Below are 27,133 nucleotides of genomic sequence, written 5' to 3' on the forward strand. Positions count from 1 at the left end.
CGTATTTCTACATCTATCATTATTCTCAGAAGTCAAAGCTACTTAATGGGAAAGCGAAAAAATGTGTCTCTTTTTTCACCTTTAGCGTATTTTCGCATGTTGATTGTTGTGCCGGTGGTTGAGATGTCTGTGCAAATGTGACACTGACTGTTGGTGACTCATCCACACATCACAGAGCGGCGACGGTTTTAACTCTTTTACAGACACCAATAATGCTTCAGCTTCCTCTCGTATCTTCCACCAGCATCGCCAGGGAGCTGCCTGCATTCAACCCAACTTTACAGCTCGCAAGCTTGAGAAACCTCAGTGACAGGAACTTAATATAAAACCTCACTATCTCTCCATCTAACCTTTCTCTCCCTACACCTGCTGCTTTTTACTGCTGTATATGATATTTTTATGTAAAAAGAAAATGGACTTGTATTTTTGAAAACCCGTTGAGATCAGCAGAGAATGCATATACCTCCTTTGTGGTGCTTTTCCAGTTCTTTACTGCAGAGGTCTCCACTAGTCTTATTGTGGGAGTTTCTACTTAGAGAGTGTCTGAAAAAAGAAATGTGGTTTATCATGCTTTTTATTATATTCTTTATTTCTCCAGGTTTAGATCAAATTGAATATAAAATATGTTCTTCAAAGGAGAACTAACTGGAGGTTAGATTCAATACTGTGCCACCTCCATCATACAAAGCAGGTCTGTGCTTCTATAGTTGCAACAGACTAGCTAATCTGTTAGTGGGAAAATGTAAAGAAAATTCAAAGGTACCTTGTTGCATAAATGCGCTCAATGTTAATGGTATCCTTACATCCAAAAAAACAAGTTGTCTTCTTGAATTCATTCCTGTCACCAGTTTTACTGATTTAGATAAACATTACATACATACTATTAAGAGGCACATGCTCCATAACTTACATAAAGGAGGAAGCACTGAGTTGTCAGACGTTCTTATTCTCTGACAACTCCAAGTTTCCTGTTGTAAGTCACGTTGGATTTCCAACATGATTTATATTTGCTAAATGCCAAAATTAATGAAACAGTATCTTTAAACCTTATTTCAACTGCATATGTTTACATCACGTTTCTTAGTATTTGCTAAGACTGTATTTACAGTGTGTAACTTGGACTAAACCTTCTGGGTTTCCCCTCACAATACTTAATTACTTAATCCACTGTGTTTTCAGGCTTGGGAGCCTCAAAGTAATTCTAATCCAATATCTTCAAAATAGGATGACAGGATGTCTGTTATATTTATATTGAGGACTCGTGAATTCGCATGTTCTAGAAAAAAAACTTCAATATGAGCCTTAAATGATGCAAAGAGAACATTTAGGAGGATATGAAACAAGTTTAATTCAAGTGTGAAACGCATTCAGACAATGAAAAGTTATAATTGCCTGGATGATTCAGATCTCTATCATCTGGAATGAAACCAGAAACTGAAACTTTATCACTTTTAGGTAATATGCTGATACAAAAAACATGCGCATGAGGAAATATTTGGGGGTCCTAGTAAAGATACGCCAACCGAACAGCCAGAGATTGAAACCGTCATTTGCCAGAGGAAGCACAGTCGCTCTGATATCTGATCAAACTGGTGCTACTCAGCAGAGCTCCTCACCACATCCATGGCTTTAATCACTGTGTGACTTTCTCTGCAACCACATTTCTGTCTTCTGCAGATACACATGCAGGTAATGTAAAAAATTATGTTGTTATTGTGATATTATGTCAACAAAGTCTTTGGCTGGGCTTTTAAAAACGCATCTAAATTATGAAGATAAGTATTGAGTGAACAACATTTAGTACAAAATCAACAAGCAAAGTGTAAAAAAAGCAGAAGAACATACAGTAACTGACCATTCATGAGGTTTAAGTACATTTATAAGAGCAACTTTTGACAGTTTAAGGGTAAGCATTTAGAAACGAACAATTAGCAAGATGTCATCAAGGGAAAACATCTGTGATGAACTGAAAAAGAAACATTCCTGCTGATCATCAATTTATTAATGATTTAAAAAAAATGATGTCCATATTTCAGCAGACAAACAGACTAGAGACAAACAGAAATGACTCAAAACAGGATTAGGTGTCCAAGCAAAGTTCATTCAGAGGTTAGACTGTGAAGTTGAGAACTTCTGTCTAAAACCTCAGACCAGACCAACAGTTAGCTTTAGTGAAAACCAAATGGTAGACCTCAACAATAAAATAGAACAGAGTACTGTACATCAATCAACTCAGCTTACTTGTGGTGTCCTGAGTTATATGTTAAAATCACTACCTTCCTTTATCAATTTTAATATTTAAAGGGGCAGTATAATGTATTTTCCATGTACATTGTGCCATCTTATACCACAATTAAGTAACTATGTTACCACCAGTTCTAATAGAAATGCTGCATGTATCAAACATAACTTAAAAGAAATGTGACTTTGAAATTTGATTCCTTGGAATCAGCCTCTGTCTCTTTAAGAAGCTCCCACTCTTTCTGATGCTCTCCCTTCAGAAAGTCATCACAACAATCCTCCTCCAATATGCTGTTTACTATTGTTCTTAGGAGCTTTGGACTGAGAAGTAAATCCTGTGATGAGTTCAGCAGACGCACAGTTCCAACAGGTGCTTGCTAATTGCTGCCACTAGTCTGGAGGAGCTGAGGGTTGCTCTGTGAGGCAAAAAACAAACAAACATGGCTGTAGACTGCAGCTTCAAGGAAGAGGTGTGGGTAAATAGACTGCCACCAGAGATTGAAGATTACCTCAAACATACATGAAAGAGTCAAAGAAACACTCCAGCATGTTGTGCAAAACACAATCATTACCGAACCCAAACATAAGCAGTGGTCCCAGTGAACTCCCCACTGACCAGAGAACCCAACACTGAAGAGCAGGCAGGAGCAAACAAGGCCTGGGTGCATTTCATGCCACTTATAGCAGGTTGTAAACACACAGAAAGAGATCCCCGTAGTGGTGGGGTCATCGAAACTGTCTGGTCTAAAAAGTGCCTTAGGCTTAAATATAGAATTAAAAATTCATAAGGACGACAAAATGTCTGTAAATCACACAAACATGTGGGAATTCATAAACGCAAACATTGCTTCATTTCATTCTTTTTTTAGTCAGAAAATTGCAACAAGTGGCAAATACTGTGCATTTTCCTTATTTTAAAGCCAAAAACTGATTCAGTCCACAGAGATATTATGTGTACAGTACTGTTCTTATTTTGTGTTAAAACAGGGTTAAGATGGTCTAAAAACAAGTCTAAAATGTTCACATTTAAATTAAATGTCTATCTAACTTAGACTAAATTGTTTTCTTAGATGTCTATGAACCATTTACAGATTGCTTAGATGTATTCTCATCATATAAAATGTTCACTGGCAGTAACCGCTAGCGATCAGAATTTCACGACAAGGTGATAGGTTGTACCAACCCCAACCTAAAAATTCAATATGGCTGCCATATATAATAAACAGAACTGCTGCTATTTTGGACTTTTCCCTCTCATTAAGTATTCCTCATACACAGAGAAATGTAGAACCTCTGTTCCTTAACGTGCTTCTACTGTGTCTGAAAGTGCTAAGCAGACAGGAAAAAAAAAGAAAAAAGACTGTTATTAGCTCGTATTGCTAATTGCAGTTCGAATAACCAGTGAGGCAAAAATCCTTAGCCAATCCAACTGGTTGAACAGGAACACCAGTTGTACTTATGATGTGGCTCACGAGGGTACTCCTGGTTTTTGCAACAATACAAAGACATAGACATGTGAAGTTAATGGTTCTCTCGACATATTTCCCTTAAATTGTGTGCACACCTTTTGTACTGAGTGCCTTTTTGACAGCTGTTGGGAATGTGAAATTCTGTAAAACATTTTTTAAGTAGATGTATTGTGCTTTCTTAGAGTTCTCCTCTGTGTGTGTGTGTGTGTGTGTGTGTGTGTGTGTGTGCGTGTGTGTGTGTGTGTGTGTGTGCCCGTAGCACTGAGGCAACTAACTTCTGTTGATAACGTGACAAAGCTTGAAAGGCTGGATGAAGAGAAGAGGTGGGATTTTAACACTTCATACATATGGCACAGTTATAAAGGTGCTTCAAGCCTCTCAGCTCCCAGTAAAAGCTGAACACAAAGCCTCAGCAGCACTGACAGTAAAGTACCTCCGCTGCTTTCCTGATCCTTGTAAGTATTGTGTGTTGATTTGATCTTAATTGGTGGATTGCTCTTTTGTTTACTTGCTTCTGTCTATGAAAAGTCGCGTCATCAACTATGTGATTCTTTCTTTCTTGTCCAGGTTGAAATGGCTGCTGAGAACTTTACCTCGGGTCCCACTGAAGCCCCTCCGAATGGCAGCAGCTGTGATGTCTTTGTCTACCAGAGGGCTGCAGTGGTCCTCTTCCCTATTTTCTACTCTGTCGTTTTTATCATCAGCGTGTGTGGGAACTGCCTGGTGCTCTGTGTCATCTGCCAGAGGAAGCAGAAGTTCAACTCCACGTCAATCTACTTGGTGAATCTTGCGCTGTCTGATGCTCTTTTCACGCTGGCGTTGCCAGGTAGAATCACCTACTACATCCGGCACTTTGACTGGCCCTTCGGTGACCTCCTCTGCAGACTCACCACACTTCTGTTCTTTGCAAATACATACGCAGGTGACATAAAGCTCCACACATCCTTATATTACAAGAGATGACTTTATTTTTATATTAAAGTGGCACAGTTATATGACCAAATTAAAGGGACTAGATTGTGAAATTGCTTCTGCGAGTGATTGTTTTTAATCCAATGCCAATCCTCTCCATTTCCGACAGGCATTGGCTTCATGACCTGCATCAGCCTGGACCGATACCTAGCTATGGTGCATCCTCACCGCCTGCAGTGCTTACGCAGCACAAAAGTTGTCCGCAGGGTCTGCTGCCTGGTCTGGTTTCTAGTATCTCTGGAGGTCTCCCCGCTGTTATTCCGCAGCATGCTGCACGTGAGGGGCGATAAGCGGACCTGCATGGAGTACTTTAACTTCGAGGGCTCTCGCTACACCCCTTACCTCTTAATCCTGGCATGCTTTATCTCCTTTTGCTGCCCACTCACGGTCATAATGGCGTGCTACGCTAGGATCAATCTGAAACTGCGGGATGCGGCCAAGAAGAACTCTGTGACGGGCCGAACGAGCCGAAACCACAGGGCCAACACGATCATCCTCCTCATCCTCCTCACGTTTGTCCTCTGCTTCAGCCCGTACCACCTCAACATAATGCAGTTCATGTTCAGAAAGATCAGCCATCAGCCGACTTGTGAGGAACTCACAGCTTTTAAGATGTCCTTGCAGGTAAGAGACATACTCTCTGTTGATGTCACACGTTCTTCTATTTTTTTTTTTTTTTTTTTTCCCTTGTTTGTTGTAATCAATTCTCACAATCAAATCCACAGATTACGGTCTCGTTAATGAACATCAACTGCTGCCTGGATCCTGTCATCTACTTCTTTGCCATAAAGACGTACAAGAAGCGAGTGATGAGCCTGTTTAAGGACTATCTGTATACTTCCGCCGCCTCCTCCAAAGTGACAGCCGAGAATAGCAGCAGCAACACCTGAGCCAAACCACAGAGAAAACCCTAGCTTAAGGGGTTATAAAAAGACCTGTTTTCTCTCACCTGATCAGGTCATTTGTTCCTGCAAATGACTCTTGAGTCTTTGGTGGCGGATTTTATGTTCAGGTTCAGCATTAATGGTTTCAGTTTAGCTGCATTACATATTGCCTTTCCAATAATTCTATGGATTTTTGGTATTTTTGTGGTCGAACATGCGATAAGTATATTGTCTAAACTCCCTTTGTGTATATATATTTGTATATTTGTTTCCTTTGTACAAAAGTTTATTGCTACAAATGATAAACCACTAGTAGTAGTAAAAGTGGAAAGATGTAGTACAACTATTTGTTTTCTATGTTTGAAGTTCGACGAAGTGCAGAATGAATTAACAGTCATTTCATGCAATGATTATTATAATGATATGTTGGGGTTTTTTTAATTATAGCAATATTATGATTGCTTGGTGTCTTTACAAGAAATAATGCGGTACAGTAAGCTCTACTAAAATCAAGGACAATGTGCATTGCAGCAGTTTACGCATGATGGCAAAAATCTAACAATATGCATGAAATTTGCCAAAATGAGAACATGTTGCATTTCTCTTTGCCACCCACACTCATCTTCTGCGTAGGAGTACGTAGATGAAAATCACCACTTCCTCACCCACCTTTCCTGCTCCCCCACTCAGGGGCCTCATTCCTGCTGCTTTCCACATCTTGCGGTGAGGCTTTGGTGTGCGTGTGGGTCTAGCAAACATGCGCAGGTGTACTCTTTGTTTCGAGCAAGTCCCATGTTTAAACTTAACCTTTAGCACTTCCTGAGTTTTTGAAGAAGAAGCCCGATAGGTTTGCATAAAACTGTGTCAAGAAATTGTGTAATATGCAAAAGATTGAAGCAGTTATTGTGCAATTATGTCACAAGGGAAGACGTGTGGGTTATGTACATTTTTAAGATATGTTTATAATTAATTACTAAACATTAAAAAAGACATGAATCAAAATGATGTGCTTTATTCAGATTTTTATTCATCATGATTGTACTCAGAAATTCTTTAAAAATAAAGTCGTCATATATCAGCTGCTAAAATGGAAAAGTGATCTACTGCACATTGTAGATAGACAATGAAAGGGACAAAAAAAAAACCCAGTTATGAATTCTTGTAATCTATCCAACAAATCAGGAAGTGAAACTTTCTATAAACTAAACAGAAAATCCTCATGTTCTGCTTTAACAAGAACCAAACAACAACACATCACCTTCCAGCCGTAGTACAGTTAAGACAAAAATAATTCATACCGCAGGCAGATTTATTTTTTATTATCTTCTTATTTTACCAAATCTGACAGGAAATAATATAACGATTTGGAGCGACCTACCCAGGGTCATAACTCAAATTTCACACAGAATTATTATAATGTTTTTTTTTCTCTGAAGTTAGTGTCAGGTTAAATGAATTAGCTTCCCTGGTTAAAAAAAAAAAAAAAAATATGTAAAGGACCTTTAAAGAAGAAAGCATATTTCATTGCAGTGGCATAATCAGATGCTGAAAGATGTAGAAATGTCCAATATTCAATTAGAGGACATTTATTGTGTGGATGAAAAAAATTCCCACATTATAAAATTACAGTATTGTGCAAAATCACTACATCGATATTCAGTGTCTCTACATCCTGAATATTGCCTGTCTTTAAGCGTACAAAAACTCAAACTGTTATTATTTATTCAACAAAAACAAGCAAACGTGGAAGAGATGCGTGTTAAAAACCCCCGAGTCCACCGTAGCGAGCTTCTTCCACAGGGTTTAACGGTTCAAGCAGTTTTCTAGTCTGGAGTCTTCGCCTGCCAACACAACCACAGGGAAGGAGGGCATCAGTATTGACTTCTGTTTTGGTTACCCATCAATCAGATTAGGGTTTGAGACACTCTGTGATGTGCCTCAGCGGCGGCTGAAACACAACAGATGAAAAAGGAAAGTTTCGAGATCTTGCAGTGGCCTAGTTAAAGTTCACACCTCAGCCTGATTCTGAAGCCGTCTTTTAACGAAAACCCGCAAACTTCAAAGAACAGAAGGAACGTTGAAAAGAAAAGTGGCCTAACATTTATCCAAGTGACGTAAGACTGAAGACGGCATGGAGACAGTGACTAATTTAAGCACTGTTATTGAAGAAGGTGGTTAATCTGTGGCTATTGAGTCACTAGTTAGTTTTCCTTACACATTTTGGTCATTTTCTTCCTTTCTTTCTTTCTTTTTTAGTGGAATTTTTTGTAAATTTAAAGTGAAAATAAAACTATGGTAGCTCCTGGTGCAAATCAAATCATATGTTTAAAAAGGGACAGATTTATTGTTACAGTGGCTGTTTAAACTTTTTAAAACAACATAACATCAAAAGTGCAATATATCTGATTTATAGATGGTGACGTAAGACAGGAATAACCCAATTCTGACCTGAATGTGATACGAGGGGACGCAGTTCAGAGACTGTTTATCTTAGTTGGAGATTTATCAGCTAACTCAACTCCACCGCAATGACACATTTACTGGTGACTAACAAAGCTGTCGATGCTAAACAGCATAGTTTCATGAAACATTTTTACTGGCTGTACTAATATATAGAAAAAAATGTAGACATGGTCAAACAATGTTGTATTTTTTATCTTAGGTAATGAAATGAGTCGGTTTTATTACGTCGGTTTGGAAAAAGTTAACAACTTGTGTTAGATGAAACAGATGTGTTGCCTCATTTTAAAGGTAGGTTTAGGTGAAATGTCATATTAGCCTTTTGCCCCCACTCCATGCACTTACTCATATGTTTAGTGCATTGGCACAAATGTTGGCAGTGGGGTTTCTGAAATGAGTTGTGATGTGCAGGAGAAATAACGTTTCTTCACTATGTAGGAGACACAGAGTTAGTTTACTCTTCTGATAAATGCATCAATATTAGAGCTGTCAGAGTAACTAAAATGGGGAAAGCACTGGGTTGTAGAAATCCAAAAATATTGTAGCGGTTCAAGCTACAAGCTTTAGCAAAAAATAAAGGTTAATTTTGGGCTTTCCTGTTTAGACTCCCTGTTAGGTGCAGTCCCCAGAAACAACTGACATGATGATAGGCTACGTACAGATGCTGGCAGATGATTCTGCTGCAGCTAATCTATTTCCTGCTCATTATATTTTAGTACAAACCAATTTCATCATTTCTGCTCTATCCTTTCAAGAACAAGGCTTGGTGTGGTCATAGACGTTTGGGTTACTGTAGTTTGGAGGAACTTTTTTTTCTATCTCACTCACAACATTAGTAATTCACTATCAGTAGCTTTGTTTTTCTAAAATTATCCCATGTGGTTGTCCTTACATTATTTTGTTAAAAAACTTGAATTATCTAAATAAAATGCATCAGGATATCAACAGTTCATGATGTCACAAAAAACCTTTATTGCATTTATGGTTTTTTTTTTTGTTTGTTTGTTTGTTTGTTTCACTCATCATGATTTAATTTATTCAACCTTTAAAATCTATCTGAATCAACCTGACCCTGTCTGAAAAACCCAGCCTCCTCCCACCTTAATAATTGTTTTTGTGTTTTCTGGATCTAACAACTGCAGTCAAGATTTTGCAACAACTGGCAAAAAGTCTTTTACATCACTGTGCAGAATGTTTGCCCACTCTTCCTAGCAGAATAATTTTAATTCATCCATAATGAGGGTTCTTTTGTGCATGGGTGATCTCTGCAAAGACATACAACAATATCTGGTTCCCACTTAAGTCCAGACTTTGATTTATACCACTCAAGCCCCCGTGTGGAACCAGATCATTGTGCAAAATCAAAAATCAGTTTAAGCAGAAGCTGGTGGCCAGAACAGAGCCTACAGTATATTCTGTATTCTGCCAAGAAGTTGAATTCATTGTTACATCAATTACTGCAAATCATCTAGGTCATGAAGAAGTACGTAAACCCATCTCACACCATGACCCTGTACCACCACAATGCTTGACTGTTGATGTGTCGTTGTTTTCCAGAAGTGCTGTGCTAGTTTTAGTCTAGCTGTGACACGATGCACATAGTTCTACTTCTGTTTCACCAGTTTTGCATAACAGCTGCTGAAAAGTTTTTCAGCATTACCCAGATGTGTTTAGGCAAACATGGAGCAGTCCTTACTGATCTCCTTGGTCAGCAGCTCTTATTATTGAACCATGAACACTGACCCTCACGGAGTCAAGAGGTGTCTTCAATGATTTCAATGTCCTGGTCTCTTTTTTCCCCTTGAAATAATTTCACCACTGTTTTGTGTTCTCTGCACTTGCGGTTATTGTTCTCGCTGGGACTTGAAGATCATTTATTTGTTTTTGATCTGTGGTTTAATTTCCTTAGAGTGTTTCTTTTACCCACTTCCTGTCGTTAGGCAGACTCTGTTTCAGTGTTTTCTACAGGTCTCACAGTAAAGTGTTCATAGTGAAACTGAACTCAAAAAAATGCCATCAGTCACTACTAACTAATTTTTTTACAGGTGGGGCTGTCAGACATTTACATTAGAGTAGATTGGTTTCTGTGTCATTTTTTGTTTGAAAACTGCATTTTAAATTTATTCAGATTATCGTTATGGGATGTATGCCAAAAAAAAATCCCTTTTTTTTCACAGCACAGTATTTTGTATAATAAACAGAACCATATGGTGAAATAACTTTAACCAAAGTTAACAACAACTGTTATTTATCTTTTTTGTGGAAGCTCTTCACGATAGTCAAACATTTTCTCAGGGCTACCACTTAATTAAATACATATTTTATCATCTGAAAAGTTACACAGTTATAGATTTGTTGTTATATTCAAAAGTTTCTTTTTTCACCATAGTGAAAAAAGAAACTATGGTTTCTTTTTTCCATAAAAATGCATATTTTTGCATTTTGTCACCCTTTTGCATAACTGTACCACCACAGCGGTGCACATATATATATATGTGTCAAGTTATTTGCCATGCTAAAGCTGATTCGGTTTCAAACAGGAAACAGCCTTTTGAGGTTTCCTAACATTTCTTCATGTTACAAATCAGTTTTATCTTGTTCAGGGTTGTGTTAGGGACAGAGCTTGGTTCTAGTTCAGCTATGACTGTGCAGGAGGCCAGTACGCGCTGGAAAGGTTGAGAGTCAATCAGAACGGCCCACAAAACAAAAGCGTGTACATAGATTTTCACATAAACGTCCGCCGCATATATGTGCATTATGAGGGATTGCTGCAAAATGAATGACTTGATGCAGTCGGGTGTCTCCTGTTGCTACATGCTCATTATGGGGACGGATTTCTGCAAAGTCAGCCACTCAGTGCAGTTGACTATGTTTCCTTTGTTAGGCCTTTTAAGAACTGATGTAAAAAAAAAAAAAAAAAACTGAACTTGACTGCATCATTTGAATATATAGTATGTTGCTGTTAATAAACATGATCTGTTTGTTTTAAAGGATATCTGTTGTGATTCACTGAATTCAAAATCGATTCAACTACAGTAACAGGCTTTTATGTTATTAGAAAAAGACCCAGACATAAATATGACAAGGACAGAGAGAACATGCAAAACGAGGCAACATCACAAATAGAAGTTTTCTTACTTGCCTCTCAGGCAACTTGCTTTCTTTTTCCTTTTTGTCCTGTGTCTCGAATGATGACATGTAGAGCACTAGTTAGTTGCAAGCTTGTTGCACACAGTAGTCCAGATTTGTCAACCATGATGCTAATTTCCAACATGTGGCTGCCTTACGTCAGATAGCTCCTTACAGTGCTATCGTTTTCTCAAATGAATATTGCTACAGGTGGCGACGATGCACCTGAGCCTGCTCTTTGTGTCGTGCCGTAGATTCTCAGTTCCACAAGTTTCATTTCAAAGATAAAATTAGTGATTTTGAAAGTGAAAAACATTGTGTCTTTTTTTTCTGTGGTGATCAGAGAACATCGACACACGCCACATTATACAGATGAAGAATTGGTGGTTAGAAGCAAGAATGTCTTGGTCGACGCAGCGGATCAACGGCAGGGTATGTTTGTTGGTACGTCGCACACAGTTGGGCAGCAATATTGTGATTTTTGGTTCAGAAAACTGAGGCAAATGAAAATAGAAAGAATTCTGCTGTGAATTGTTGAAAATGTTCACTCAAGGTGGCAATAAACTTTGCTAGATTTTAGTTAGATTTGCTTTAAATTACATAAATGTGCTTTCGAATAAAATACAGCATTTCATTTTAATCCACTAGATATAAAAATCTTGGAATTATCAAATCAATGATGGACTGGCGACCTGTCCAGGGTGTGTCTTTATACCAAACGGTGTCTGGAGACAGGCACTAGTCCACCACATAACCCTGCAAGGATAAGCAGGAAAATTTTTAAACTATTTTTGGACAAAAAAAAGGAACATTTCAAACAACCGGCAGAAAGCATAACCACACTGCGTGGAGGCAGGTCTTTATGGAAACTGACCACTCTCTACTGATGTCAAGATAAAAACGGACCGTTTCTTTTACAAAATAATAACTTTCTAACCGCAAACTGATTTAAAAGCACACAAAGTACGAACTGTCCCATGAAACGTTGCTACCAGTTAATTTCTTAAAAGTTAATTTTGAAGACTGAATTACCAGCATTTTTATTACATCAGTCATGATGAACTATTTAAGAAGAAACTCAAGGTGACACTATCAGCACAAGATTGCATGTTTTTAAGAGGACCTCACTAAATGCTGCTTCGTGGGCTATAACTTAAAGAAATAAACAAACCTGTCCAACAGTTAAATTTATTTAATTGCGCACTATTACAAAAGCAACTACTCTAAATTCAAACTCTAGAACAGAGTTTTAGATGATAAGATGGCTCTGTATTTTCACTTTCTGTAATATTCAGTCTATAACATAGCATCATGTCACTGTATAGGTATGAAACAGAAGAGATATCATGGTTGCACACAATCTATATGATCTACGATGAATAGATATCAACTCCACGATCAGACCAGAAAATTTCTAGGCCGGAAAAAATTGACCAAGTATGAATTATCCCTCTAAATTCACTGAATGTTCTTATGTGGAGAGGTAGAGAACAGGAATATCACTGCTGCCATCCTGTGCCTTCCACATGTTACAACACAAGCGCTTACTGTGCACACTGTACGGTGGATAACGAGCTGAACCCTCCGCAGGCGCAGTACCTGTCACGAGCCAGAGGAGAGCGCGGCATGGCTACCACACATAATGATCTAAAAATGATGGCATTCCGTTAACAAAGAAGAAAACAGGATGTCTTCTGATAATTTCTCAAATGATGTTGTTTCAACACATCCTGTGCTGCAAGTGAAATTGGGTCCCGCCAAGCCGTGGTGTAACAGGGACATGCCTGCCACGGCCTGCGGTCCAACCTAAAGTTTATTTTATTTTTGGGTTTTTTTGTGTGTCCATTATTCGACTACAGGGGAAACAGATGTTTGAAGGTGTTCATATCAGGTTTATTAAACAGTTTTGATCATTATCTCTTTCCGGTTGAGATCGGAACTGGTAGGTGTGAATCTCCACAGTTACTAGTTTGTTCTTTGTATTTTTTTTTTCTTCATAAAAGGAGAAGCAGTGAGCCTCAGGAAGCAGATAAAGGTCTGTACTCTCTTGCATGAGTCCAGCTTTTTTTTTCTTCTTCTTTGAATTGATCAAAGTACAGTAAACCGGTGTCATACTGCTAAGTCGTCCTCTATGCATAATAAGATATTGAACATATTGAAAAATGGCTGATGTGAGTTTTGCAACAGTTTTTTTCCGTCTTTTTTTTTTTTTTTTTTAAAGAAGATCTTGTACCACAGATGTTTCCTGTTCTGTTGCAATCATATCTGAAAGCCACATTGTAAAAAAAAAAAAACATCAGAAAAACCTTCCATCAGATTATCGTGGCCTTTATTTACAAGCAAGTTTTCGAATATTTTAATTTTGGGTGATAGCACAACCTGTGAGAAAGCAGACAGGTTACTTTTAGTCATGGAAGATTTTAGATTTTGTTTTTTCTTTCTGATTTCTTTTTGTGGCCACGCTGTTCTAAATTGAAGAGAGGAGAAGTCTGAAAAGGCGTACTGCTGGGCAGCAGGCTGCAGAGGGCGTGGGGCCTCGAGTCCGTGCCCTAATTTATGCTGTTGCGTAACAGCATAAATATGACATCCATACCCAATGCACAACTGTAGGTTTTTGCTCAGGAGGAAATCCTTTTTGAGGTGTTTCGCTCTCTCTCAAAGTTTCCCTCACCAAATGCAGGATGTGCAGAATGCAGATTTTCATCAAATGGGCCTGAGGATTGATCGTCCTTTGAAGATAGATTTCGTTGATTTATTCCCCCCCCCCCCCCCCCCCCCCCCCCCAATTATGGTTCTAGCTCCTGTAGTGAAATGACATAATATTTTTTTGAAAAAAGCAAAGAAATGTGTGAGACTATTTGTTAGTGTAACATCGCTGCATTCACAATGAAATAACAGCGGCGGCTGACATTTAGTTTTTTGGGTTAACAGTCAGCGATGGGTGTGATCCAGCCGCCTGAGCCTCCATGAGTCAGAACCACATGGCTTGGTCATGAGGAAGTCAAACTCCTTCCTCCCCCTCACCACTGGAGTTGTTTTGAACAAAAGGAGTGTGTGGTCATTACGTAGGTAAATGATTATGTTGAAATACTCTACGCATGTTTTGAAAAATTCTCCATTTTTTTTTCTTTTTTCTTTTTTGGAGCAGAAGCATTTCTTTTTTTTCTCACACCTGCACAGGGTATGTGGAAGGTGTATCTATTAAACCCTTTTTTTTTTTAGAAAAAAGGGAGAAAACCTTCAAGATACTCTCATGCGACATGCACATGCCAATAATCTGCACATTTTGTTTTCGAGCACATCTTCGCAGCACCCAAAAAAGGGCGGGAGTGATTTCAAGGTGTTAAAACCACGCAAAGACACTTGTGCAGAAGATCTGCTGGGTGAAAACAGCAGGGTAGTAGTGTTTCTGTTACTGCTGAGCAAACGACTAAGAGTACGTTTGATTATTTCTCTAAATCATCAAAAAATATTCATTCAAAATGTTTATTTATTAACATAATGTATTCGCTAGCAACCGAAGTAATCTCTATCCTGAATTATTTAAGCAGAAGTTTTGGCGATCATAATTACACACCTAATGTTGAAGCCGAATAAGAAATGAAAATGCAAATGAAGTGCAACTTATTTCCCTTATTTCCCTTTTTCTGTCTAAATGCTTTGCTATAATTAGCTTTAGATGTTTTCAAGTTTTCTCGTTCGTGTTGGTGGCATTGGCGAATCACAGACCTCAAACTACTGAACGAAATCAATGCAAGTCAGAGTTGAACTAGCTTTAGAGGTGTTACCAGAACAAAGAAATGTTTTATTTTTGTTCTGTATCTATAAACTTATCAAACATTTTAAGCCAGACTATTGAGAAGTGATTGATTGATGGAGATGTCTTTCTGTTTAAGCTGGATCTGATTTTACCCAATCATTAACATTTAGTCTTTAGTTATACAATGTCCCTTCTTGCCCATGAAGTACGCTACATGATGGGTTTGGGTGATGGTGATGACAGTAGTAGAAGTTTGTCTTGTAACAGGTGGGTTCCCCCTTCTCCGTCCTTCTCTGTCATTGTGTCCTAGAGCAAAGACCCTTCATCCGCTTTGCCTGCTGGTGATGGTCAGAGGGCCTGGTGACGCCGGTGCATGGCAGCCTCGCCTCTGTCAGACTTCCCCAGGACAGTTGTGAGTACTATGCAGTAGCTTGCCACCATCAACATGTGAATGTATGTGTGAATGTGTGAACTTTAGGGACTCGATAAAGCACAGGCAAGTGCAAGAACTATGAAGCTTAGTGGAAATTGTGTGCTAATAATCATCCCCCTCTGTGAAGAGAGACGCGTCAACTCGAACAACATCTTTGCCAACTGTAAGTGTGGCAAGCTCTCACTAGTCTAGCCCCTTAAAGCTCTTTCCTACGCGACACGTTTCTTCTAAAAAAAAAAAAGCGGTCTTGAATCCGACGGTCATCTTTAAGTCTTTACTGAACTTAAAAGAAAATAAAAATAACAAACAGATTCAAAACAAATAGAAAGTGACGGTCAAAAGACTGTGTTACTCTCAAGGTGCCAGACTTCTACAAAGAGCAATTACTTTCGTCTTTCATAAACTACAGTAATTAGTCACTAACCAATCAAAAGGCACCATGTCATAAGCTCAAACACAATACAATTACAGACGCTTTTCTTTTTCAAACAACAGAGTAAATACTTTAACTCACATAAACACAAAATAACATTTCGTATTAAGCTCCAAAAATGTATATATGGCTCCTACAGCCAACAATAAAATGTCTTAAATATTTATCTTGGTCTGGCTTTAACTTCTCCGCTGCCATTGCCAAATTACAACTACAGACGAACTGCAAATTCTAAAACAGTGCAGAAAATCAACGTTCAGAACTTTTCCCTTTGTTCGCTGTTTTTGTTAGCTTTATTAATGCCCTTAGTATCCTCTGCTTTCAGGATTCTTAGATCTGTAGCCACATACCAGGTTTCCCCTCAGAGTTTCCTGTTATCATCCAATGCCCTCCAATGGTGTCTCTTGTTGTTTTCAAGCAGTTCCAACAGTTAACCTTTATAAGTTCTTCACACATGGTTTTTCTGGCTTCCTTCACAAGCAGAGGTGTTTGGTTAATTGGTCTAAATTTACCTCAGAGTTTGTGCACGTAATGTTGTTTGAAGTGTGCTGCCCTAGGAAAGGTCTTGTGACCTGAACGTAGGCACCATCCACCCCATGACCTTACAAGGGTAGATAAAAGGGGTGTGTGGGAAGTGACGAGGCAGATGAATGTCGGAAGCATCTGATTTAATCTCCAATCCATCAATTTTCTCTACTTAAGAGTCACTGGGATGCACAGGGCTGCCGTCTATCTCCAGATGTCAAGGGGCTAGAGGCATTGTACACCCTTAATAGGTCAGCAGTCAATCCCAGTTGATGAAAACACTGGGATTTCATTCACTGTAGAACCATTCTAACCAGGGTTCCACATAACCATGCTTAGATCTCTTCACGGGGAAGAACACAGACCGTGCTTTGAATGTCTTCTTGCTGCAAGGCATGTGGAACATCCCCGTTTTGTTAAGCCTTAAATAAACATTTTGGTATGTTTAAAGGTATTGTGTGAAGTAGACCGTTGAGCTTTCCATCATGTTATAATGTCATTCTCTCATCCAAATCCATACTATTACCTGGCATGTTGCTTTGATTCTTTCACGGATGTTTGAGAAAACTCTTAATCTCCCGTGGCAACCATTCAGGATGCACAAACACTTGGTCTCACCAAGAGTTTGAGAAAGTTTGGCTCAAATTTGTAATGGAAATGCAGCTTACGACATTTCCGTTTTATGTTCTTGTGCTCACATAGCTGCACATCCCACTTAACCTACAGCTAACAGATGCTAGCGCTACCACCGCTGTAATGATCCCTTATCATTTTGGACTTAGCTTCCGTTAGCTCCTTGTATCAATTCCTTATTATGATCCGAGTTTATTCCCTCTGTTAGTTCAGTTTTTTCTCATTTTAGTTTTGGATTTGTTCTATTGAATTTAACATTTATCCTCCCGTGACAGTTTATTCCTAATGTAAATTTGGTCGTCTCTTATTTTAAGAGTCAGATTTATCATTTCAGATTTGGTGCTCAAATCTGATATTGTTCAGGTTTCCTTCCGGTCCCATCTTTGTTTTTGTCCTCCCATTCAGTTTGCCTTTTATTCCCTTTCCCCCCAGCTGCTAGTCATCTCCTCATTCGTCTCAGCTGCAGTCAGTTACTTGTAATTAGTTCATTTGTCATCTCCACTCGGTGAACATGTACATTTACAGTAGATTATCGGCAGCTAAATATCTGTACTGTGTTCACTTCGACAGGAACCTGTCAGAATAAGTTGCAGTACAAATCATGTGAATTTAGAGTAAAATGCTCTTTGTGGTTGTCAGTACTTTACTCCAAATTTACAGGATAATTTACTAGAGTGTACCAGAACAGAGGATTAAGTATGTTTCAAGTTTATTTTGCCAAGAATGTCATATATGTTCATTCAAAAATTGACTGAGCCGTGACATATAGAAGGGGAATTAATTATTTCATAGCCATTCAGACTAAAGCTGATTTGTCTTTGATTATCCAGCTCAGCTCAAAACATCAAAACAAAGATAGTCTGCTTCTGAAGTAAGTAACGGGGGACTTCCCTATTTTCTCATGTGCATAAGAGGGACACTGCATTTCAAGTTAGCATGTTGCCACAGAGGGCTGTGTTAAAGTTGTAAAATAATGTTGTGTAATCAGTAGGTATATCGACTTAAAAGAACAAACTGTTCTAAAAGAAGCCAGACATTATATTAAAAGAAAAACAACTAATTCGGACAGAGTCAGCATCCTGACTGAAGCCACATCCTCCTCTTAGTGAACACATGGCACGCCACACTACGATACCCAGACTGTCTCTTCTCCAGACGTGGATCGATGACTGACAACTTCTTGAAACCCCGTAGACGAGTTGAGCGTCATCGGGCTTTTTGTTCAGTCTCCTTCGGGTTTTTATCTATAAGCGAGGGGAGACAGCATCATTCAAAAACCTCGCGAAAGTGAAAGAGGTGGAGAGCGAGAGAGTGATAGAGAGATAGAGAGAGAGAGAGGTCGACAGACAGACATACGGACAGAGATCTACTGCAGGATATTTTGACACTATGGTTACTGGCAGCAGATATCAATCTTGATTTCTGAATGTCAGGCTGTTTCCACGCCAGCGAGTGAGATCTGCTGCGCTGTTTGGCAACTAATTGAAGCTGATCAACTTCGGACAAACATCCAGTGGCTCCATGTGATTTCAGTGCTTCTGGACAGCAGGAGTTTCCATCTGTGAGGTAAGCCTCGTTTCCAAACTTTATGGTTCTTATGGTTACCATGTGGTGAAAGTGCCCTTCTACTCATCAAATATCAGTATGGCGGACTTCTTGCATTTCATTTCCAATTAGCTCCTTATGAGACACCTAAATGAAACCTAATTAATCTGATTTTTTTAAACCTCTTTGTAGGGTGTATATTTTCTAATTATTATTATTATTATTATTATTATTAGCTTCTCATTTCATACAAAGAGAATTTGCTACTCTTTGAACCGCACCTTTCAAAGTGCTAAATCGGGCACATTATTCTAACATCACCCGAGGAACAATGCCACTGCGTTTTGCTGCTATTTATGGGGCAGGAAGCGTGTTTCTTCACCAACCTATGAAGCAAAAGCGAATATCCTGGAGCTGATTGTTATTCTGGTCCAAACAATGCAACTTTCCAACGTCCAAATTATGTGCCACCACGCCGCGGGGAAGTTAACTTCCTCACGCCCAAGGCTGTATCACTTAACACCTCGTTGTTTTGCCGGGGGTAACAATGTGGCAGCTGCATGCGGAATCACTGTAACAGTATTTTTCGTTTTTACTTCCTTTGAGCCACTGTTTGCTGTTTTTTAAAAAATAATTAAAAATAAAAAAAAACATCAACAACAAGGACCAGCTGTGTAAGTCAGTCATGTTAATAAATGCATTAGATTAATGTGTGAAAGGCTGTGATCAGATCCAGTCTGAAACTCGCTGTTTTAGTCTCATTTATTGCTACACTGTTAAATATATATCAGATAATATATTTATTATATATGAAGAAAACCTCTTCCTTCCATTTCTGTACAATTCAGAACGAGCAGAGCTGTGCTTCCTTCTGTAAAATGAAATGAAATGCACCTCTGAGCTTTAAACAATTATGACAAGATTTTTAACTCACTTAATTTTTTCTTTTTTCGTTTTTTAAAATGTAGTTTTATCTTCAATTTGTAAATGTTTAATGGCTCTTCTTGGTAAAACGGTAAAAAAAAAAATTTTTTAGGATTGCTTTGTTCAAAAAGAGCCACAAGATGGCACAATTTTCTAATAAAACTGCTCTGAATTTCCACCAAAATGTGTTTTTTTTTATCATGTTGGTTGCCATACATTAAGTTTAGTCGTTTTAAACTACTGCTTTATCTGTTTCATTAGTGTAACTCGTTGGGTACAATTTAAATTAAAATCCTAATTTATGTCTAAGGGTTAATGAAAATCATTCCCTTGTTACCAAATACGTCTCATTGTGTTGCTTTTAGTTTTAGAAAAAGAAATTGGCACACATGACAACAGCAAGTGTCATGTGTTCATTTGTAGAAAATGTCATTTTCCAGTTGTCAGTAAAGGAAAAATTAAAAAACAAAGAAAAAACCTGTGGCTTCTTGACTTCCTTTCTGAGAACAAAGGTGTTAAATTAGTAAATTTGCATGTATTCTAATGGAGGTCTTAAAAGGGCATGAGATTCATTCTTTCCTCTATGCTCAGTAATGCTCTCTGATTTGGTTTCCTGTAGCATGAAGGTAATAAAGCATACAAAACAAAACTTATTCTGACTTCTTAAAAATTTGACTTTGACAAATTCTTTGCTTCCTTTTTACAGTAACCGGTTCCTGTAGCTTGCAGATGGGTTCTGGGTCTGCACCTGCAAGCATGGCCGTCGTAACCAACAGCACATGTGACACCCTGTATGACCACAGGAAATACGCCCGGGTCCTCATACCTATTTTCTACTGTGTTGTTTTCACTGTTGGGTTGCTTGGTAACGCCCTTGCCCTCCATGTTATCCGGATAAACCTGAAGAAAATAAACTCCACCACATTGTACTCGCTCAACCTAGTCATCTCTGACATCCTCTTCACTCTCTCTTTGCCTCTGAGGATCATGTACTATGCCCAGGGTTTCCACTGGTCTCTAGGTGAGGCGCTCTGTAAGATATCAGGCTTTCTGTTCTACATCAACACCTATGCAGGGGTCAATTTCATGACTTGCCTCAGTGTGGACCGCTTCATCGCCGTGGTCTTGCCTCTTCGCTTCGCTAAATTCAGGAAAGTCAGTAACGTCCGCTACATCTGTCTTGGCGTGTGGATGTTGGTTCTGGCGCAGACCGTCCCCCTACTAGGAATGGACATGACAAATAGGGAGCCTCAAAACTTCACCACCTGTATGGAATACCCCAACTTTGAAAAAGTGGATAACATTTCAACCATCCTGATTGGTGCAGTCTTTTTGGGCTATATCATCCCTGTGGTCACCATACTGGTCTGCTACTCCTTCTTAAGCTCCAAGCTGCATCTCTCCGCCAAGAACAACCACCTGACAGAAAAATACGGCCGCAGTCGCAAGGCCATCGGCGTGATCTGCTGCGTGTCTGTGGTGTTCGTTATCTGCTACAGCCCCTACCACATTGACATCTTTCAGTACATGATCCGCAAGCTGGTATCCAACCCCGACTGTGCGGACCTCACGGCCTTTCAAGTGTCGCTGCACATCACGGTCTGTCTGATGAACTTAAACTCCTGCTTGGATCCGTTCATTTACTTTTTCGCCTGCAGGGGATACAAAAGAAAACTTCTGAAGCTGCTGAAGAGGCAGGTCAGCATTTCCTTTTCCAGTGCAGCCAGGACGTCGCCCGAAGGTTCCTCAAAGGACTTCATCGACGGGCACAAGATGCAACACAACAGCGAGAGGCTCATGGAAAGGAAATCGCATGAGCATGACCAAAGTAGGGAACCAAGGCAAAATGACGGGACCTACAGAATCTCTTTCCACATGAACAGTACCTAAAATATACCACTGAAGGACAACAGGAGGCTTCCGAACCAATGTGAGGCACATTCTTTTGTACATTTTTCAAGAGCAATTACTGTGTGTTAATTTAAAACAGAATGGAAGATATTACTCATTACTTAAACCAGCATAAATATTTTTACATCCATGTAAAGAAAGGAGGTCACTCCCCCACCTCCCTTGAATAAAAACTAATTAGTGTGGAGTGAGTATGAAATATACTCTATCTATACTGTGTTTTCCTATGAAATTAGGGATTAATTTGACAAATAGCAAACAAACCAATCAGCAACTGAGGCCAATTGCATATCTAAATGCAGTGAAAACATTCAAACCAAGCAGCAGAACAGGAAGCAAAACTGTATTTAAGTTACTTTGAAAGTGGCATGGTTTTGGTGTGAGACTGGCTCATCTGGGTATTTTCAGGAACTACTGATCTAATGGGATTTTCACTCACAGGGCTCTGTCTGTGGTTCACAGAAATTAATCCAAAAAAACAGAAAACAACCAGTGAGAGACTGTTTAGTGGGTGGAAGTGGGGTGTTGATGTCAGAGGAAAATGGCAGACTGGTTTAAGATATCAGGAGAGCAACAGCAGCTCAGAGTGGAAATTTGTTCTGAGTGCCAACATGCTATGGAAAACCCCACCGGGTGCCACTCCTCACAACTAATAACAGGAAGATAAAGCCACAATTCAAAACACTTAGCCAACATTGAGATTTTGGATGCTCAGAGGTAGATTTTTGCCAATAAAATCATGACACCACAGATACAACAAATGTATTTGTATTATTGCTAAAATGCTACAGTGCACCCAAGTATTGGTTGTCCACTCCTCTATGACCAACGTGTACCCATGGTGCTTGATCCATATCACAAAGCTCTGATCACCTCAAAGTTTCTTGAACTTTGAGATGATTTTAAAATGTGTTCACTATAATCCAGCGATCTCCATAGTCACCAGATCGCTTTTTTCCCCTTAGGACTAACCCTACATTCATAAAGAGAACAAGGCCTTATAAGTTTTCAATAATTATTTATATTGCTGTTGTCTCTGCCTCATATAGCTTACTCTGCCTTGAGAGGAAAATGAAGGGTATACATGGCAATGCATAAAAATATGAAGTATTGAGGGGAAAAAAATTGTAATTATGATTTTTGTGACTGATGCGCTCAAACAGTGTTTTTCTTTCTGTTCCCGATGGCCACTAATCAACAGGTGCATAGAGCTTAGTTCACCAGGCCACTTTTGGACAGCTTTTACATTTTATTAGAACAAAATATTATTTTTAAAATTCTTTTTTATGCATAACCCTCACAGTCATCACCGTAAATGTCACAGATTATAACTTGTTCTTACCCGAATCATGAACTGATAAGGATTCCTCCGACAGATTCTGAGATGGTGCCTCTGAGCAGCAACATGTCGTTCCTTCAAGCATTTTGTTTTTTTTCAGACTTTGTAACATTTTGATGGGTTGGATTAATAAAACAGAATGATTTCACAGAGGAGTGCAACGTGTTCATTCCTCTGAACACGTTACAGAGGAACCAACAGGAACACCAGTTGGAACACCTGAAAAACCAAGAAAGAGATATTTGTTATTTAAGTTAAATGTTCTGTTTTATCCGTTTTATTTTTTTTTTGTACATAAATAAAAATGCTGTGTGTAGTAATCTGTATGGATAATATTTCCAAGATATGTTAGTGTTATATTTGATATTTACTGCAATAAAGGGAAGTTGTCCTAAAGTGCGAATGCCTGTTTCCCCTTTTTAGCAATGGTAACAGAAAAGTCAATTAAAGGATTAATGTTATAATATTAGTGTTATATTTGATATTTACTGAAATAAAGGGAAGTTATCTTAAAGTACAAATGCCTGTTTCCCCTTTTTAGCAACGGTAACAGAAAAGTAAATTAAAGGATTAATACCTGCTCTTTATGTGTGTCACTGCTAAGCTGCACAAAAAAAAACACACACACACACAAAAAAACTGGATGTTGAAATCTGCCTCCATTTTTATCTTTGGTGTACCTCATGGTTCTGTTGTCAGAGCTCAGTGTTTGAGACGTATTATAGCAAATAATTTGATTCTGTTACTTTTTTGCAGTTATTTGCATCTCTGGTTATTGCAGAACAGTCAGAGTGCGTTGCCATGACTTAATAGTTTGTTTGAAGCGAAAGAAGCATATGTTTGTGGTTTCAAAAAGGCCAGATATGAAATCTGTACCAACGTGCGAACACCAGTATCATGACAGCCACATGTGTCATACCGTCACCCTCACCCTCACCTGCACTCAAATATAAAAACACATCTATTTTTATCTGTCTTTTAACTGTGGGGGATATATTTCTGATTCAAGGAAATTAGAAATTTCCTTGAATCAGGGAATTTGTGCTTTACACAAAGAAATTTGTGTAAAGCACAAAGAAATTTGTGAAGTCAGTCTTTATGCAACACGCCAGTTTTCTGTGGTTTTGATGGTGGCTAAATGCTAACTGGTACCAATGTAGAAGTAAATTAAGTCTAAGTGTCTTAGAAAACTGTGAAACAAATGATTTTTGTGAGGAGAGGGACCAGCTGTGGCTATGCAATTTTCTAAAATAATAATAATTAAAAAAAATATGCAAACCTCAAAATAAAATTATAGTCAAAAAGTGGAAAGCTAAGGACCAAAGTTCACCAATTCACACCTCTAAAGTTTCAATCAAAGCTGAAGCAAACGCTAGACCAGAGAAATGGTGCAAAGAAAAAGCAAAGTTAAAAATAATCACAAATCAATGTTAGCCAATGAAAAGCTTCAGCAAAACCTGCAGACTAAAATGTCCTAGACCATAGAATGCCCAGTATCTAGTTATTTCCCTTTTGGCCTGCTGCAATATGAGAGGTGTGAAAAAAATTAACAAATTGTCACTTCCTCGTTTTTTTGTCGGGAACAAAGAAGTTTTCTCTTATATCAATGTATTGCATGCAACAAATCATGCCAAACTGAGATCCTGATATTACAAGGGGAACCATTTTACTTTAAATAATTACTTCAGCTATGTAAGGTTGTGGGCGTGGGCGTTGGGGTGTGTGCGCGAGAGCGTGTTAGGTTTTATGTGTGAACGATGAAAGTACTTGGAAAATAAAGCCTGATTCTGATATGTTTTATTTCAACATTATGTTAAACCATTTACCTAAAAAGCACATAAAACATAATTAAATGTCACACTATATTTACACAGAAGCTTTTAGTAATAATTTTTATAACACAGGCAAAAAGTCACTTGTGTTGTTGCCCTTTGAGCTTTTTCACATTTTGCTATAACCACAGACTTTCATGTCTAATGTAATCCGGACCAGATTACATTAGAATTGACATTTCTTGTGATAGACCAGCACATATTGACCATTCAGAAGGTAAACAATTCATGCTTTTCAGATTTTTTTTTTTACATTAATAAAAGTCTGAAGAATGTGAGAATGCAGGTTTAAAATATCTGAATCGACACTTTTTGGTGGTTGTAGAAACCAGTCTTTGCTGCACATCCAGCTGCACATCATTTGCGGTATTACACGTCTCACCCAGTTTCACACATGATTATGGTTTTGCCTAAGTTCATTGCTCTTTGTATTCTCAGATGCGTTCAGACTTTGACTGGGACAATTGTTTTGCCTGTCCTGTGCTCAGATCCATCTTCGTATTAGCGCTGACCAGCTTCACTCCTTCTGCTAAAGCGCCGTCACAAGTTGTTCTTGCCATCACCATGTTTCACCAAGTGGATAGAGTGTTTAGGATAATGTGAAGCATTTGCTTTTTGTGTGTTTTTTTCTTACTACATATTTGGTTAGTCATGCTAGTTCTCTGATTATTGTTCTTCTTTTGCAGTCTTTCAGTTTAAGTGGAAGTTTGTGTTTTGATAGCATCTTTTTTGTGACATACCCATTCCATTTTTCAACAATACACTCGACAGTGTTCAAAGAAATGTTCAAACCTTGGGATATTGTTTTTAACACCTCTACACTTTTAGAGCTAACCTTGCCGTAACGGTTTACGGTCCTTGTGTTCTCTAATGTTAACATGTGTCCCATGGGGGGGTTTTGTTGGATTTTGGTATTTGCTTGTGTCTGTTTTCTGATTATCATCATCAAAGGTCTTGCTCAAGCACTCTTCCGTAACTGTTCACCTTTCCCCTGATCACCTTTCCACTTGGTTTCAGTGTCACTCTTCGCTGCTCCTCTGCGTTTATGCTCTGTGGGTTTTCATTGCTCATTGCCGGTTTCATCAGTTTTATCCTGTTTTATCTTGCCCTGCTCATCTCATGCCTCCCCTGTAAGTTTGTGTCAGATTTTTTATACAACCCTTCATCACCTTGCTTGCAGTGGCTGCTTGAAGTTCAAGTCACTTTATTGTTAAAAAAAAACCCAGGTTCTTTTGCTTGACGTTGATTGGCTTGATTTTTAATTGCAGTGTTTCTGTTCCATAGCACGTTCTTGTGCGTCTGTCCTTAATGAATTGAAGGAATGCTTACCTCATAAAGTCTGGTGAACTCCGAACTGTGCTTTTCTCTTTGAGCAAATATCAAACACCCCTACATCTTTTAGTCAAAAAGAGAATGAAACCAAAGTGACGGCTTCACATCCACTTTCTTCTATAATCTCAGACAGTTTTCAGATAATCTCGAAATATGCTCACCAGATGGCACTTTTACACAAAAATGTACTTTAAACTTTATAGCACAGTAACTTACTGTTAATTAAATATTTATAACAGCAAAAATCAGTGTTACGAGATAACAATTTTGGTTCAGTGCTTGTCCAAAACTCCTGTTGTCTGATACTACAAACTCATAAGTCATGACATATTAAGCCTCTGAGCCCTTCACAGAACAACAGGATTAATACTGAGACTAAATTGAACACAGATGAACTCCGTTTACTAATTAGGTGCCTTCTAGAGTCAATTAGTTGAGCAGGATTTTTATTTAGGGGTGTCAGAATACAGAAAGATGAATACACAGCACACTTTTCAGATGTTGGTTTATAAAAAACAATTTAGAAAAACATGAACGTTTATTCTGTACCTTGTGTCACACACAATCCCGACAAGATGCATCAAAGTTTGCCACAAAGTGTGTAAAAGTTCAGACATTGTTTAGCCCAGAATATCATAAATAAACTCCCACAGGGTGAATACACAGAGCTGGAGCGCACTGCCACGTCAGATGAGTAGTTCTCATATCAGCACTGACATCTGGCGAGTGACATTTACTACTGTGTATTTGCAAGAGTTCACTTGTTTCACAGAAAAAAAAAACAAACCTGAGATTGTATCAGAGTTTGTGGCTGAGCTACACCAAAGAGAGAAGTTAAAACATCACCACAGGTATCAAGGGGGAAATTTATTTTCTTTCCTCTAAACATAGGTGCTCAAATCAAATGATCAGTTCCGAGAATTATTTTTATTCTCTGTTTTGTTCACTTTATTTTCATGGGAAATTGAGCGCAAAGATAGTATTACAGATAGTATCACAGAGTATCACTAGAAGGAGTAGATATTAATCTGGCAAAAGGCGGCAATCTACTGTCTTAAAGTTCAAGAAGCATTTTTTGTTACAGAATGGCTTCCTGCTTATTGTTTTGTAGTTTATTAAAGCCTTTTCTTCAAAAGTATTTTATTAAGAAAAGACGGTGAACATTAAAAGACACTTTTATCTGAATGTTAAGATTTTATCCAATGTAAACAACATAGACCGAAGGCTGTTTGAGGGGGATAAAATGTTCCTGAGCCCCTTTTAAAAGTATTTCTTTTCATAACAGATTAATTTCTATTATTAACTTTCTTT

The 27,133-nt window shown here is 38.5% G+C and overlaps 2 protein-coding genes across 2 annotated transcripts; both read left to right on the forward strand.

Annotated features, from left to right (window-relative positions):
* The first annotated feature begins 4,047 nt into the window (after positions 1–4,047).
* LOC102236055 (G-protein coupled receptor 183-like) lies at positions 4,048–6,497 on the forward strand. The gene is made up of 4 exons (XM_014468435.2): positions 4,048–4,165; positions 4,278–4,632; positions 4,792–5,306; positions 5,408–6,497. The coding sequence occupies exons 2-4, from the start codon at positions 4,284–4,286 to the stop codon at positions 5,570–5,572; spliced, it is 1,029 nt and encodes a 342-aa protein (XP_014323921.1). The 5' UTR covers positions 4,048–4,165; positions 4,278–4,283; the 3' UTR covers positions 5,573–6,497.
* Positions 6,498–17,970: 11,473 nt separating this feature from the next.
* On the forward strand, positions 17,971–23,057 carry LOC102236314 (G-protein coupled receptor 183-like). The gene is made up of 2 exons (XM_023336216.1): positions 17,971–18,505; positions 20,115–23,057. Exon 2 carries the CDS (start codon positions 20,138–20,140, stop codon positions 21,296–21,298), a length of 1,161 nt encoding a protein of 386 aa, XP_023191984.1. The 5' UTR covers positions 17,971–18,505; positions 20,115–20,137; the 3' UTR covers positions 21,299–23,057.
* The last annotated feature ends 4,076 nt before the right edge of the window (positions 23,058–27,133 follow it).

This window comes from Xiphophorus maculatus, chromosome 7 (genome assembly GCF_002775205.1).
Source record: "Xiphophorus maculatus strain JP 163 A chromosome 7, X_maculatus-5.0-male, whole genome shotgun sequence".
Taxonomy (NCBI): Eukaryota; Metazoa; Chordata; class Actinopteri; order Cyprinodontiformes; family Poeciliidae; genus Xiphophorus; species Xiphophorus maculatus.

What these genes read in the sequence shown, in the direction of transcription:
- LOC102236055 (XM_014468435.2), top strand. Translation starts at nt 4,284, where the DNA reads ATGGCTGCTGAGAACTTTACCTCGGGTCCCACTGAAGCCCCTCCGAAT. An exon ending in CTTTGCAAATACATACGCAG is followed by an intron (nt 4,633 to 4,791) that starts GTGACATAAAGC and finishes CATTTCCGACAG; the next exon opens with GCATTGGCTTCATGACCTGC. An exon ending in CTTTTAAGATGTCCTTGCAG is followed by an intron (nt 5,307 to 5,407) that starts GTAAGAGACATA and finishes TCAAATCCACAG; the next exon opens with ATTACGGTCTCGTTAATGAA.
- LOC102236314 (XM_023336216.1), top strand. Translation starts at nt 20,138, where the DNA reads ATGGGTTCTGGGTCTGCACCTGCAAGCATGGCCGTCGTAACCAACAGC.